Source organism: Grus americana, chromosome 1 (genome assembly GCF_028858705.1).
Source record: "Grus americana isolate bGruAme1 chromosome 1, bGruAme1.mat, whole genome shotgun sequence".
Lineage (NCBI taxonomy): Eukaryota > Metazoa > Chordata > Aves > Gruiformes > Gruidae > Grus > Grus americana.
Window position 1 is genome coordinate 45,058,472 of NC_072852.1, and position 15,588 is coordinate 45,074,059.

General features: G+C 38.8%; 1 protein-coding gene across 10 annotated transcripts in view; it reads left to right on the forward strand.

The window, feature by feature from the left end:
• PTPRQ (protein tyrosine phosphatase receptor type Q) overlaps positions 1 to 15,588 on the forward strand; it is a 141,977-nt gene that overhangs the window by 67,787 nt on the left and 58,602 nt on the right. For all 10 annotated transcript variants that reach the window (XM_054832907.1, XM_054832917.1, XM_054832924.1 and 7 more), the window contains 6 exons: positions 5,490 to 5,655; positions 6,133 to 6,423; positions 6,711 to 6,986; positions 7,549 to 7,700; positions 9,565 to 9,706; positions 11,675 to 11,944. In XM_054832907.1, the coding sequence (XP_054688882.1) occupies positions 5,490 to 5,655; positions 6,133 to 6,423; positions 6,711 to 6,986; positions 7,549 to 7,700; positions 9,565 to 9,706; positions 11,675 to 11,944 (1,297 nt within the window). The remainder of the gene's footprint in view (positions 1 to 5,489; positions 5,656 to 6,132; positions 6,424 to 6,710; positions 6,987 to 7,548; positions 7,701 to 9,564; positions 9,707 to 11,674; positions 11,945 to 15,588) is intronic.

Here is a 15,588-nt window from a genome sequence, read left to right on the forward strand (position 1 = left end):
TAAAGCAATTTTAGAGGAGGACTACAGACTTGGGCTACTCCAGCCTTTAGGAAGGTGGAACTCTGAGCTTAATGAGTGAAGTGAAACTGATACACTGAGAGCTATAATCTCTCTGGATGTGCCCAGGACTCTGGAAATGAAGGAGCAAGATCGGGAAGATGGAGCACAGTAGCATTGCCCCAACAAGGTGAGGGTCCAGTTTCATTATCATGTAGTGTAGTTCGGCAAGGACAGGATGGTGGCATGGGTGGAAGTTACCGCTGCTTTGGCATATTATGCGGTGGACAGCAGAAAATCGCTGACAGTAGCTCCACTTCTAGGGGTGGAAACTACCGTTTTCAACCTTTCAGCTTTGATATTTAACCCATCCCTCAGCAGAAAGCTATGAGAAGATAGGTTTCAGCTGCTGCTACATCTGCCTCTTAGTGGCCATGGGACATCATCTTTAATCTCTCAAATCATGATCCACTCCTAATCTGTCTGCCCCCCTTAACTCCCTCTGCCCTTCAGATGCCTCTCTGTTCACTATCTGGCATGGCAACTACTGTATCTACGTTGCACTCCTATTCTGTACCTTGGCATTCCTGTGGGTGCAAGATAGATTTCAAACAGGAGAAAAAAACAATTCTCCCCTGTTCCTTTCTGTCAGATATTTTATATTACTCTTTGTACAACAGAGGCAGGCATGTGTGAAAGCCAGCCTCATCTATATTTTTTATATATATATATATGACATATACAGACAGTTGTAAGCTGTATGATTGCATGCACACATACAGCTTACAACTGTCTGTAAGTTAGAAGTATAACCATGTAGTTGCCGGGTCTGTTGGTAAGTTTTGTATTGCACGCATTTGGAAAGACATAATCCTTGGTTGGAATATTCTGTATCTAGGTCACCATTCTGCTTATGTTTATCTGAACTATATTTTCAGTTTGGGAAATGATATAGGAGAACTAAAAAAATAGATGATCTTTCACATTTCTAGGAACTCCACCTGCTCAGACTTCTGCTGTAGGCAACCATTTGCTGCCAGTCTTTCATCTGCTTCTTTGTCAGGACATAACAACAGAGGTCTAAGTCTTAAGGCATATCTTCTAGATGCCTGAAAAAACATCCCAACTGAAGTATCTCAAGAAAATTAACATCTTCCAATGCTGTCATAATCTGAAATAGATATAAAAGTCATACTAAAACTACTACTATTCTGTTGTCTCAAGTTCTCGCTTCTCCTCACATGTTCTGAAACTCCTCAGGCATATTAAATCCCAATGAATATAAAGTACTGATCACAAACAGCAGTGTTAAAAGCAGAAAGATAGTAGCTGCAGAGTAAAGCATTTTGTTTAGGGGGGAAAAAAGCAAAAGACCTGAGATAAAGGATGCAGTTTACTCCTTAACATGATGCAGAAACTTGCAGGAAAAATAGTTTTCCTTTAAAAAGAAAAAAAAGTTACACACCTCACAGGGCAGAAAAATAATGTATAGTGTCTTTGCTTTGCAGGTCTACATGAAAAATCACACTGTGGCTGTCCAGTCAGAAGGCCTGCGATGCTCAGACCTAGGATTCAGAACCAGAACAGCAGAAGGAAAAATTTAGTGATGGAGATTAGATTTGAGGATTTTGGTATATGAGTGGGCTGTTTCTATGGGGATGCTGACAGGTTGTAAAAGAAAAAGTGTCAGAGAGGGAGGAATGACTGGCAACCAAATAGAAGAAACCATCACTTGCACTAGGCTAAGTTCAAGTCCAACTTTATCTTTGATCTTCTGCTGCCATAGATCTAGGGAAAATGCTATTTTTCGGTTTATGATCACCACTCTGCCCCAGGGCAGTAAAGATATGACATATTCTGACCAAGAGCACTTCCTACATAGATGACATGGCACTGTACCTCTTGTTCACGTCACTTCTCTGTGATGCTGCCGGATTCCTACAGTTCGAGCTTTCGCTATTTGCAATAGCAGCTTTGCAAATTTTGTTCCGTGGTTTCCTGACATGATGCTTGAAGGAATCATACGGACTTGAATAAATGCTTTTATTTAATCTCTCTACACTTGTGTTTTGATTAGCAACAAAGTGGGAAAGGTGCTAATTACAAATATAGATTTACACTTGGAGAAAGTTCTCTAGTGTAGGAATTTCAGTACAGATGACAACTGTCCTGCTCTCCAAACCAGACAGGAGAACCAGGAGCTAAGTAGAGAAAAAAAGCCCACTGCCCTTCTAGAGACTGAACATTAGACCTCCAAAACATCCAACCCCTGTACTTTAAGCCAACTTAAGTGAACATGACTGGATACAGTTAAGAGTGAAAATCAGTTTGGCCTGCCCTTGGGATGCAAGCAATGTAGTATATTAACAATCAAACATATCTTTCACCAATATGAGCAACATAGGGATAAAAGGGGACTTTCCCTAAAATACACTGCAATTTTTTCAGAAGATAGCCTCAGAATGGTACAGCACACAAAAAGCAAATATCTTCGCTTAGTTTGGTGTACATGACACTCCTCGAGGGATGGCTTGGATTAGCCCTCACAGTGTCACCACTCTCACCTGATTGCCAGAGTCAAGTACGCGATACTCTTAACTCAAAACAGCAGTGCAATACACGGAGCCTAAAGAAGGAAACAGAACAGGGGAAAATGGTTCACAGTGAAGAACAGGAGCAGTGTGTCATCTGTATACAACTAATTACAGCTTTATGCCTCTAGAAATTTCTGCTGCTTCCTGGGGCGAAGAAGATACTACTTTCTGTTGACACTTTCATGGCCTGTGTGTATTGCTTACACTTAGCTGCTTTTAATAATCTGATACTTTGCTATGTCAAAACTTCTTTCATGTATGGATGAAGAAGGGGACAGAAGGAAGAATTTCTTCAGCTGTAGCCAAAGATCCTAAGCTGTTTGCTTTCATCTGCAGCCACGGTTAATTGTAAAACTTCCTATAGTGTTCTATCCCTAGGGTACAATTAGTGCAAGTTTCATTTTCTCAGTTTGTACCCACACAGTTCTTCCTGCTCACCCTTACTCTTAATTATGTGTTCATTCTTTTCTAATATTTTGCCATATCAGAAGTTTGAGGTAGTCCCCAGTCCTTGGGCTCCTCAAAATAAGGGGACTACCTCTTAAAACAGTTTTTGTTGAACCACCAAAAAGCCTGTTATAGTGTTCATGTTGGTTCACTGACTCCTTAACTGCCAGACAGCTGACTAAATTGTAAAGGTATGCTTTTTAAACTAAGAGCTGGATTTTCCCTTGTTCATACCAATAAATTCCCATCAAATCTAGAATCAAAACTTGATGTGGTATCTTTAAATTTTAGCTTGAAAACTCAGAATTATTTAAGGTATGTATTAATCTTATTATTAGATATTATTATCAATTACTAGTTATTAATAATTACAATATCTAAGAATAATAACAGGATGGTTCTGGGTTAGAAAGTATTTTCTTTCATACTGTGCTTGAGCATCAAAAAGTTTAATAAATACCTTAGAATTTAATCCTCTCTTTCCTGTACCTTACCTTACCCAAGTGTAAAGCAAAGCCCTTCCCAGCCTTTTTTAGTTAGTTACGTGAAGATAGTGAGAGCTTTCACCTATGTTTAGAAGAAAGTAATGTATTAAGGTGGAATTTCTTAGTATTTTGACTGATGTTGACTTAATCTAATCTTTCAGACAAACCTAACAGTGTGCTTTAAGGCTGTTAATAGGAGTGGATACAGAAATTTATATCACCAATTTGTGCAGCTTTTTTCCTGCATTCAAAACAAAAGCTTACATTTTCATTGCCAAAAAACCCATTTACTTATTTATGTTACGTGAGCACTAGTGACTGTAGGCAAAACTAGTTCTTCAGATATTGGTATAAAAATCTCAGGGACATGAGTGAGAATATCACCTATTGTTTTCTGCAGAAATAAAATAATTTTGCCTGTACAAAAAAACCCCAGTGAATTGTTATGTTGGATATATAAATTGATGCGTATTGGTGACAGACTTCAAGATTGCATATTGAATTATCAATTTGCACAATACTGAGTCAACTGTTTGGTAGAGCGTATCACAGTGACTTCTTCAGTAGGAACTTTCCTCCAGAGAAATATAACCCATTTTTTAGTATGTCTGTGTTTATATGTGGATTTCTGAATTTAAATATGCAAACATGACAGTCACCTTCCTTCTGATTCAGTTAGTCTGCTATCACAGCCTCTCTTTTTTTAGGAAAGTGTTTAATTTAATGCCAGCTTTGATTTTAAGGTAATGGAGGGTGCGAATCAGATGTAACACCAAAAATAGTGGGCAGGCCAAATAACTGGAATGTGTACTAGGCAATTCATCAGGGGGTTGGGCAAAATCCAGCTCACCATGAAAATGTTGCTATGTAGAAAAATTAGGAGGACTTCTTTGGTCCTGAGAAGTGCTGCCCATGCCACCTGCTCAACAATGTGGCTGCTGGAGAGGAATGATACTGACTCTGAATCAGAAGCAAAGTTGTGACTTCCCACCCAATGCTGGAGCAGAATATGCTTACGGGTACAGGACCTCTCAACAGTTTTCAAATCATGAACCAACTGCTTTGGATCATCTATGTCAGGTTCCCATAAAGCAGTGGGTGATTTGACACATTCAGTTATGTGGTACAGCTGACCTTACATAAATAATCTGAATTTATATTTTTTTTTTCCTTTTCATTTTCCAAAATGTTTGATTCCAAACAGGAATAGCCTCCTCAGAGGGACTGATCTAGAGCACTAACCTATTGCAACAGTCACAGTTTTAGCAGAATTGTTTTTATAGAGTTCAAAAGAAAGTGGGACTATCTTTTTGTTAGCAAATAACTGCACAAGGAAAAGAAATTCTGTCGGTTCCTTCAGTTTAACACAATTCACTGGGTATAGATGTTTGCATTAGAAATAGTGGCATGATTTTAATGGAAAAAACAACTAACAAAAGGAATAGTTTATCAAGTGTTGCAGTGAGGTCTCTGCTAATGGAAGTTTTAAATTAAAAATCAGACAATTTTCTGTAAGATCTACTCTCAAAAATGGAATAAAGTGAGAGAAGTCCTTTGATTTGCTTCATGCAGATTAGGCAAGGCAATCACATGTGTGGTCATGTAATCTATGAACAATTAGTAGATGATACTTTTTGTTGTTTTCAATATGGATAAACACATTGCAATATTCCAGATTTAATGTGTTTTAAAAAAAGATGGATTGGCATTCAACAACTACAAACAGGAGGAGCCAATTATGTACTTTGTAATACTTACAAGGAATAACAATAGACATCATACAATAAATTACTTGAGTATTTCAGTAAAAATCACAACTAATTAGGAGCCAAAATGTAGGTTTATGTCTCCTGAACACTGTGGTGAATTGTATCTCTTGGTGGTGGTGATGGCTAAATGGGAGACTAGAAACAGAAATCAATGAATAAATAACATTTTCAATGACAACACTTTTTTTTTTCTTTAGAACTTCACGAGTTATGGTAATGACAGCGATGCCAGTATGCCCCAGTCTGCAGTTCTGGATGACTTGGCAAAATACAGCCATTATACACTATGGTTAACTGCAAGCACAGCTTTTGGAGATGGAAACAAAACCAGTGAAATAATAGATGTGTATACAGATCAGGATAGTAAGTTAATAACTTTTTTAATGTTCAGTGTATATCAGTGCTTCCATTTATTAAATATTCTCTAACTTTTACATTTTTTTACTGTTATGGTGGCAAAGTTAAAAAAAATCCATTAAGTACTGTTTTTTGAACGATACAGTATTTTTCTTGGCAAGGAAGACATTTTGATCTGACTCTGCTTTATAATACTACAAATAATACACAAGCTTCTTCTTTGGATACAAGCAATAAAAATATTGTCTTAAACCATCATTAAGAGGTTTTTTATTAATCAAATTAAAAATGGATGATTATTCATATATGCCTTCAAAATATTTTGCTTTCAATAGTGAAGCATAAATTATTTTAAAAGTTGTACAAAATATTGCAAATGAGATTTACAAACTAATCATACTTTGGGCATTTATTTCTGTTTTGGTTTTGGATTCTTTATTACTGTAATCCATGCATTTATTTTTTGCTTATTATCTCTCATAGTCCCAGATGGTTCTGTTGAAAATCTGGTCTATCAAAACATTTCCTCATCTTCTGTAAATGTAAGCTGGCTTCCACCATCCCAGCCAAATGGCTTAGTCTTCTTTCATGTTTCTCTAAGTTTATTGCAACTGGGAACCAACAAGATATTGTCTTTACTTACTTACAACACAAGCCTAATTTTTGACAATCTGGAGAAATATACTGATTACATTCTGAAAATCACACCAGCCACTGATAAAGGATCTTCTGAACTGCATGCTCTAAGTCTGCATATAAGAACTGATGAAGATGGTAAGATAAGTATATTTTATTAACTCCTAAGGAAATGTAGAAAAAAAAAACCCCAAATAGCTTTTTAAAAGAAAAAAAGATCATTGTGTTTATTTTTCTCATGTTACTTAAAGCTTTTTTGTTATACAATGACACAAACAACTGCTACACATTTCTGTGTTGTGACCATGAAACAGACTCTTCCACTCAAAGCACAACTTTAACTGATACCTATAAGACATCTTTCATTGTAACTCTCATTTTTCTGAGGTTATCCTTGGTTTTCTCTTTCTTATTTCTTCCTGTAGTCCCAGAATCAGCACCTATAATCAAAACATTTTCCAATCTTTCAACTACCTCAGTTATGCTTTCATGGGACCCTCCTGTTAAGCCAAGTGGTATTATAATAAGTTATGATTTAAACTTATTTGGGCCAGAAAGGAATAACTCATTTTCTACCACCAATAATTTCATCATCTTGGAAGACCTTCTACCATTCACATTATACAGCATTTATGCAGCTGCAAGAACAATAAAAGGGCTTGGTCCATCTGCCGTGCTTCAGTTCTACACAGATGAGTCAGGTGAGCAAATTCAATTGTAACCAACTTTGAATTTTTGGCCTTTGAAAGTTTGCCAAGTGTCAGGGATTTTGAAGCAAGCAATAATACCTTTCTCTTCATCCCCCCATGTAATTGAAAATGATAAAACATGGAAATATTTCTGACACATTCTTAGGTCTCCTTTACATGGACCTCCGCTCACCTGCATGGTAAATGGCATATCTTGTAAATAGATACTGAGTTGTGCTCAATATATGGTGTAGGATGTGAAGTATATCACATTCCAGTAGTATTTGTAATACGACTTTTGTTAAATGTCTTAATTCTGACAATGGGAATGTTTAAGTGATTAATTACTTAGGTCTCTAAGAATATCTGTTGCTGAGTAAACATGTATTCCCAATTAATGGAATTTGTTTCATGCCAAAAAGAAAGAAAAAGATTAAAATAGCAATGAAGTACTGTTTGTTGAGTTCAGATAAAAATGGTAACAAATGTACATATGTTCTCCTGCTTCTCATAAGTGTTGGGTTTTGCCAGGATTATTTATAATTTGGAACTCAAGAGCATTTCTCTTTTGCAGTGCCATTATCTCCACCCCAGAATTTAACCATTACCAACTACACTGCAGATTCTGTGTGGCTAAAATGGGATCCCAGTCCTCAGCCAAATGGTGTTATTATGAGATATAATTTTAAGATTTACCAAAACAACACTGAAAAACTATTTTATCAGGTATGTTTATAATTAACAGTGTTTAATTTCTTTTTAGCAGATAAAAATTTTTTCATGCTTTAGGAACAAAATATATGACAAATATTTTAAATATCTGATATGGTCCTAGAATTACGAAGCTCCTTTAAATTCCTATTTGTTCAGACAGTTTACTTACCCTCCCACCATGCCTGTAACTCAATTTTTAAAATTAGATAGAAAAAAATTTTGTGTCTAATTTGATTTGAGCTTCTAGTATTTCATTAATGATGAACCTTATTAATCTTTAGTTCTTATTTCAGTGTAAGTTGGATGTTAGAAAATGACAGAAGTTACTTGTATTGTGGCTACCTTGGCTTAGCTATTTAGTATCTGTGGACTTTCAAGATTCAAAAAGACAGGCAGATATTCCTAGTAATCTTGAAAAATTATTAACAACTGTTTAGAGGTTTGCATTTTTTGTTTTTACAGAATAAGAATAACTGAATAAATCTGAACTGAAATAGATGCTATAAAACAATATACAAAAATTGATCAAGGCATTTCTAGCTGCTTAAATCTGGTTGCTTGGACGGCATCAAGAAATGTGCCATGAACTGTAACGGCTGCAAGCTGAGGCCAGGATTGCATCTCAGGCTTAGAAACTATTTAGTGAGTTCTGTTCACCCGAGACACTTGTAGAAGCTGCAGGGGAAAGGCATTGCTGCTGTGTGCTATGAGATTAAGACATGTAGTGTACGGTACACGTGGGACAGTGGGGAGCTCCATTAGTCTAGCTCCCTAGGCAATACAGTCCTTATTGCAGAGACTTAGTGTGCAAGGAAAGTGCTTGTGCCGTTTTTAAGCATATGCATTGTGAAAATCAGTCCCCATGGGGTGGCCTACTGTGCTCCCCCTTATGCAGTCTGCTGTTATTGCCCATTGTGGAATGAAGTGCTGTCATCACCCCAGTGTCTTCCATAATCCTTGGAAGAGGAGGAGCACAATGCACATACAGAAGAGGAACAGTGTTTTCTACAGCCAGCTGCTTTTGGAAACACATTCTATGGGTGCTCACAGAGGCCACCAAAGATTCCCCACTGTCCATCAGAGGTAGACTCAAACTCAGTGAGACCACAGAAACTGGCTAGAGCGCTTGAATGCATCTGCTATGCCCTACATTTCTTTATGTTTTATAATGTTATGTGGGCAAGAAACTAGATTTAGGTTGTGACAGCAAGACAGGCAGAGCAATTTATATAGAAATATTGTAGTTAGTAACCATAATCCTCTGATAACTTGGATTCCACAAAATGTTCACCAGGTTTTTGTGCTGAAATTCAGCTCTTTCCTCGCTGCTATTATAGTCCTCTCAATGTTTGCACAAAATATACTTTGCATACTCTGTGAAAAACAGCTACCAGGAACTGAACTGTGTTTTTTAGCTTTTTTTGAAGCTCTTCATCAGTCTGTGTCTGGCTCAGGTAAAGTAAAAGAAATGAGAAGCTATAACCCATGACCTCTTCCACTGTAGAGGTGTAGTCAGGAAGTAGAAGGTGAGAGGGGGATGATGTGGTGGTGTGGAGGTGACAGGAGTTTTCAGTATTGGTTAAAAAAAGCGTATGTGGAGCTAATCTATTCTAACAACGCTATGCTAATTATGCCACCATCCTTTGGCATATCTTCCTCACGAGCCACAGTGAAAGAGGGAGAGGAGAAAGAAAAGGAAGAATTTGACCCTGCATTCTTCTTCATTGAGCTCAGGGACTACTTTCACTGAAAGCTGTTCAGAGTAGAAGAGGCAACACTATGGTTCTAAATCTTCTGTTCATTTCAGCAGGTTCAAGGTGAGGCCCACAATGTTTAAACAGATTAATTGTTTACTAATAATTTTTCCTTTCTTAAGAACATTTCAGGTTCAAGACATGAGGCAAACCTTGTTGGATTACAACCGTTCAGCCCTTATTTTATCAGTGTCTCTGCATTTACCAAGCTTGGGAATGGCAATCAGTTCAGTAATGCTGTCCACTTTATAACGATGGAATCAGGTTAGACATGACTTTTTCTAAGCTGCAGTTCTTTTTATATATATTTTCCTTGTATGGCTAAACAACAGTCTTCCTCTTCTCTCCAAAGAAGACGTAACATAACACTGTCTCATTGTCTTCTGCCTGTGTAATGCCGATTCACATTCCTACTGTACCGGATAGGCTGGGTTTGAAGTTTGATGTCGGAAGTGTAGAATTAGAAATGTCCTCATCTGAAATGAGAGGCTTATATGGCTACTATAAATCTATTAATAGCATCACAGATAAAGGGAGGAAAATTAGATAGATATCAGTCTTTGCAGATCAAAGTGATAATTCAGATCCCTGTGAAAATAACTGAAACTTTAGCAGTATCAAAAGCAGCTGGACAAAAGATTGGCAAATGAACTGGAAATTGTATTAAACAAATACAAATTTTTAACATTTTTTATAATTTATTTTAGGAAGGGAAACTAGCCACTAATTAAATATCCTAGTTGGTTAGATCTTATTCTTCCTGACAACTGGGGAGGACTACACAATATAGTACGGCTTAATTAATTAATTATGTACAGTTTTGTCTTGTGGCTTCTACACGTCTCTTGAAGTTGCAGGTTGTTTCAAAATGAAAAATTGTATCGCATGAAAGTGAATATTCAACATTCACTGAAGAGAGCCCAGGAGCTCTGTGGGTTTGTGAAACTGGCCTTTGTGCAAAACTGTAGCTCCTTCACCAGGTCAGAACAATCCCCAGGCTCATGTACGTTATAAGGTCTGTCAGTCAGGGAACAGCATGGGTTAAGGGGCTGTGTCTGAACTCCCAGGTTCCTTTATATTGACTGCAAAAGGAGCAGACAAGGTACTGAAAGATCCCATATGGTGACTACAGTTTTTCGAGACCACACTTCCAGTGAACTACTCTTTCCAGAGCTGATAAAACAGGGGTTCTGGGGAAAATTATGCTGTTTATTGTACCCAGCAGTTACAACACCGTGAAAAATCACTATTACTGAACTGATTCAGGTTGGCTGTTGGATCCCTGCAGCTGGAGGTTGTCCTGCCCAAGAGCCATGGTCATCCATCCGTTGTCTCATTTCATCACTGATATTCCATACTCATGGTACTTTCTTCAGAAGTGCTGGAGAAACATTGCCCACAGGAGTGCAGTCTAGTCATTTTAATTTTTTCTCAGATTTTATGCTCAGCTAGTTGCAGCATTGTTTCCTTTCCTACCAATCCAGATTTTGGGCAATTGCTGGATTAGTTCCTCTTTGAGTTCATCTAAGGATTCTGCCTCTAGTCTTTATTAAAATTGCCAGTTAATCTTTCTTCTGCAGATGCTGCTTTTTAAAAAAAGACTTTTCTTTGAACTGTGAAAAGAAAATTAATAATTTTAAAGAGATCCATTTACCTCTATGCAGTGATAATGAACATGTTTCACTCTATTTCTGGTACCTCACTGATGGTCTTTTCACTCCTTTATGGATTCCTGGACATGTTTCAATAGAGGAAGTAGGCTGCAGCACCCCTCACTATGTATTCATTTTCTCTTAGCTGATACAGCCAGCATTTTAGCCCTTTCTGAGTTACTTTAATTCATTGTTCCCATTGTTGTGGGATATGTATATGGGTTTCACACTACTGTGTATGTTTTACTACACTTTGATTAAAAAAACATGCAGAAAATATGAGCAGATGCGAAAATAAAATTGGAGCACACAACTAGAAAAAAGTCAGATAGATGGCCTCTTCTGTTTCAAGTACCAGCATCAGTCACGCTCAGTAGTTGGAAATGGACCGTCTAATGAGGGCAAAGACACATTTTTGTTCTCTCAATTTTATTTTTTTTTTACAGTATCATTTTTTCTGCTACCGGAATGTTTAACCCTTGCTATGATGGCTGGGTCTACTTCTCTGACTATGTTGTTCTGTAATTACCATTTTTATTATGTGTGAATGTTAATCTTTGGTGCACATGTATCTTTTAAGTACCAGATGCTGTCCAGAACGTTCATTGTATTGCAACGAGTTGGGAATCGATCCTAGTGCAGTGGGACCCTCCTGCTTCATCCAACGGTGTAATTACTCATTACATCATAACAGTTGAAGGAAATTCTACAAATGTTTCATCTTATGATACTTTGCATAGTTTTAGAAATCTGCTTTCCAATATTACTTATCAATTTAAAATAAAAGCTGCAACATCTGCTGGTGATGGTGAAGAACAGATATGCAATGCCAAAACGCTTCCAGAAAAAGGTAACAAATTATTCAAGTTAATTCTTTTGTTTAATTGAAATGATGGCTATGAAACAAGCAGGCTTGAAATACCTGCTTCAATTCAGGCAGCTAAATCCTTCTGCTGTTTAATGTTTAAATTTCATGCTAGTTGTGGATGAGGAGAAATAGGGCTTCCTCTTTCTCCTGTTCTAGAATGCACTTGGTAATGAGAATAGAATTAATTGCCATTTAGAAAAGCACAGAGGGAGTACCTTTTTCTATGTTGAGAACAATAAAGCTGTACAGAATTTGTGCAATTAAGAAGCATTTAACTTCTTTAAGTAGACTTTCATCATAACTCTTGATGAACAGGATTTTTTAACAAAGAAAATTGTGAGCTAATTCCAAAGAAGAATGTAGGCAGGTTTTTTTGGCATTGGACTAAACAATTGTCACCTAAAATCTATCTTTCTTTCTCTCTCCATGCGCACTTCACCTAATCCTGGCTGTGCTTTCGTCTGGCACCTAAAACTTCCTTATGCACTCGGAGCTTAAACTCTGTGCAAAATACAGTGTTGCTTCTGTGTAAATAGCTATGTGCCTGGCTTCTAAACAGGAAGTGGAGAGGAGCCAAATGCCTAATCCAGGAAGTAAATGCCTATTTCAGTTCTCTTCCCCAGTCAGGGGCGATTTCTACTCTTGAGATTGTTTCTCTTGGTTTTGGTTGTGTTTTTTTTTTTTTTTCTTCTCAGTGATAGTTCAGTATAACAACAAAAAATAATGTTCAGCAAGCAGGATCCAGAACAAGACTTCACCTTACCACTGAATTACAGGAGCAATTACTGCATTTAGTTCCTATTGCTGTTTCATCTTCAGTGACATCAATTCATGCAGTGGAGTTGAGGAGGTCTTTTAATTCAGAACATCTGGCTCATTAGGAAACTTGGGGGTAGGATGGGGAGGGCACAACTGTATCCCTTGATGTTTAGGAACCAAACCTAACTTTCATAATACTTTTATTACTAAGTTATTGAATAACTTAAAAGATGAGTGGCATTCACACATATATTTCAACTGAAAGAGTGAGTTCTGCTCAGTTCTGTCAAATAATAGATAGAAAAGTCTACATCAGTGATGGATTCTAGGTTCTGGATGACAAGTGGAGGGGGGCAGCTCTAGACTTCTTGGTAGCTTCCTGAGCAGCATGCACCTCTTTAGGTTCAGCCTTTGGATCTCTCCTATTCACAAACCCTTAGAGCCCCACTCAGGTTTGATTTCCATGCTTCTTAAAATTAGACGTGTATGTCTGAATGAATCTAGACCATGTCTGTATCATCAGTTGAACTACTGCTGCTTTGGTTCCAGATCAAATGGCTGAGGTCCAAATGTGGATAAACAGAGCAGCCCCTTGCAGGCGTAATGCAACCAACAATGTGAAAATAGCCAGGGTTGTCCTTTGATGACAGCCCCTCCTCGTAATATGGTCCATCCCACTAGAGCCTGGCCACATGCCCTATTTGAACAATGAGGTGGTGCATTCATACCTGTTTCTGGTAAAAATGCACTCTCTGAACTGGCTTCCTGAGCAACAACAGCCCCCTTAACAAATTCTGCCATTTTCTGATCCCTGATGGTCCCTTCTGGTCCACCTCTTTGGTGATTTAAGACTTCTGCCTGGGTCATCTGCCCTCAGGAACTTCTGTCCATCAGTAGTGTTCAAAGTCTGCTTCTAAAGGAAGCATTGTTTAAATATTAGAGATGAGGATAGCGTTGGCTGGAAATACTGTAATGAGCTTAACTGCTGAACATCGACGTGTGCAAGTGTGCACCTAAGTACACTTCTCAAGTGCAGTTGTAACTCTCCACTCCTTCTTTTAAATCAGGGCTGCTGAACAGCCAGCCCTGACTCAGAGCTCAACTAAAACTGAAACGGGATGGGTGTGCAGACACGTGGGCCAGTGCACAATTAAAACTGGACTCATCCCAAACCCGAAGATTTTGGAGATAGTCTTATAGGAGGCATAGAATCATAGAATGGTTTGGGTTGGAAGGGACCTTAAAGATCATCTAGTTCCACCCCCCCTGCCATGGGCAGGGACACCCTCCACTAGACCACATCGCCCAAAGCCCCATCCAACCTGGCCTTGAACACTTCCAGGGATGGGGCATCCACAGCTTCCCTGGGCAACCTGTTCCAGTGCCTCACCACCCTCACAGTAAAGAGTTTCTTCCTACTATCTAATCTAAATCTGCCCTCTTTGAGTTTAAACCCATTACCCCTTGTCCTATCACTACACTCCCTGATAAACAGTCCCTCTCCATCTTTCCTGTAGGCCCCTTCAGGTACTGGAAGGCCGCAATTAGATCTCCCCGGAGCCTTCTCTTCTCCAGGCTGAACAATCCCAACTCTCTCAGCCTGTCATCACAGGAGAGGTGCTCCAGCCCTCTGATCAGCTTCGTGCCCCTCCTCTGGACTCACTCCAACAGCTCCATGTCTCTCCTGTACTGGGGCCCCCAGAGCTGGATGCAGTACCCCAGGTGGGGTCTCATGAGAGCTGAGTAGAGGGGCAGGATCACCTCCCTCGACCTTCTGGTCACACCTCTTTTGATGCAGCCCAGGACACGGTTGGCTTTCTGGGCTGCAAGTGCACACTGCTGGCTCATGTTGAGCTTCTCATCAATCAACACCCCCAAGTGCTTCTCCTCAGGGCTGCTTTCAATCCATTCCTCACCCAGCGAGTAGTTGTGCTTGGGACTGCGCCAACCCACGTGCAGGACCTTGCCCTTGGCCTTGTTGAACTTCATGCGGTTTGCACGGGCCCACCTCTCCAGCCTGTCAAGGTCCCTCTGGATGGCATCCCTTCCCTCCAGTGTGTTGATCACACCACACAGCTTGGAGGCATGTTACCCTCCGGTACAGAGGAGACCAGGAGGCTTCCTAGATACCTCTCTTGGAGGAGCGAGGAAAGGCTTCTAGTAGTGTTAAAGAAGCCTAGCACCTGGGAAAGTTAACAGTTGGGATTTCTGAAAAATTTTGGGTTGGCTATTAATTAGTACTTGCAGAAAGCCTGGAGAAGCTGTGGATGTGGTATCAATCTGGGCTTGAGAGACAGACTGCTAGTCTGTTGTGGTCTATGTTACATAGAATTGTACTAGCAGGAGACAAAAAAACACTTTATTTTGTCACAACATGTGGCTTATGTGTCTTATGACTGGGAGTTTTCCTAAGGATTTATTCTACAATACATGTATTTTTTGACACATACACTGCACAGACCCTTTCTTGCTGTTTTAGCATTGGCTTACATGCTGTTGCTTAGTCATATTTACAACAAACTAATTATTAGGGCATTTCCTTAACTGTGCGTTTGCATGAATTGTTTTGTGGTGACTGGATACTAGGAATTGGAGAGTCATGGTTGGGAATGGAAACAGTTTTATAGCTGTTGTCAGCTTCTTATTTATGATGGTCTAAGATTAGTCACAGAATATGTAGCCAGCACTGAGTCACTGACAATGCATTTATTTCTGACATAAAGTGAAATTGAACTTGGCTCAGTGTCTCACTGCATAGTGTTTGACCTTTACATTCTTGGCAAGATTATTTGCCTTTTTTTTTTTTTTTAGGTATATTTGTTCATATCTGGGTACAATTAAACATGAATCATGGAGATCAAATTTAT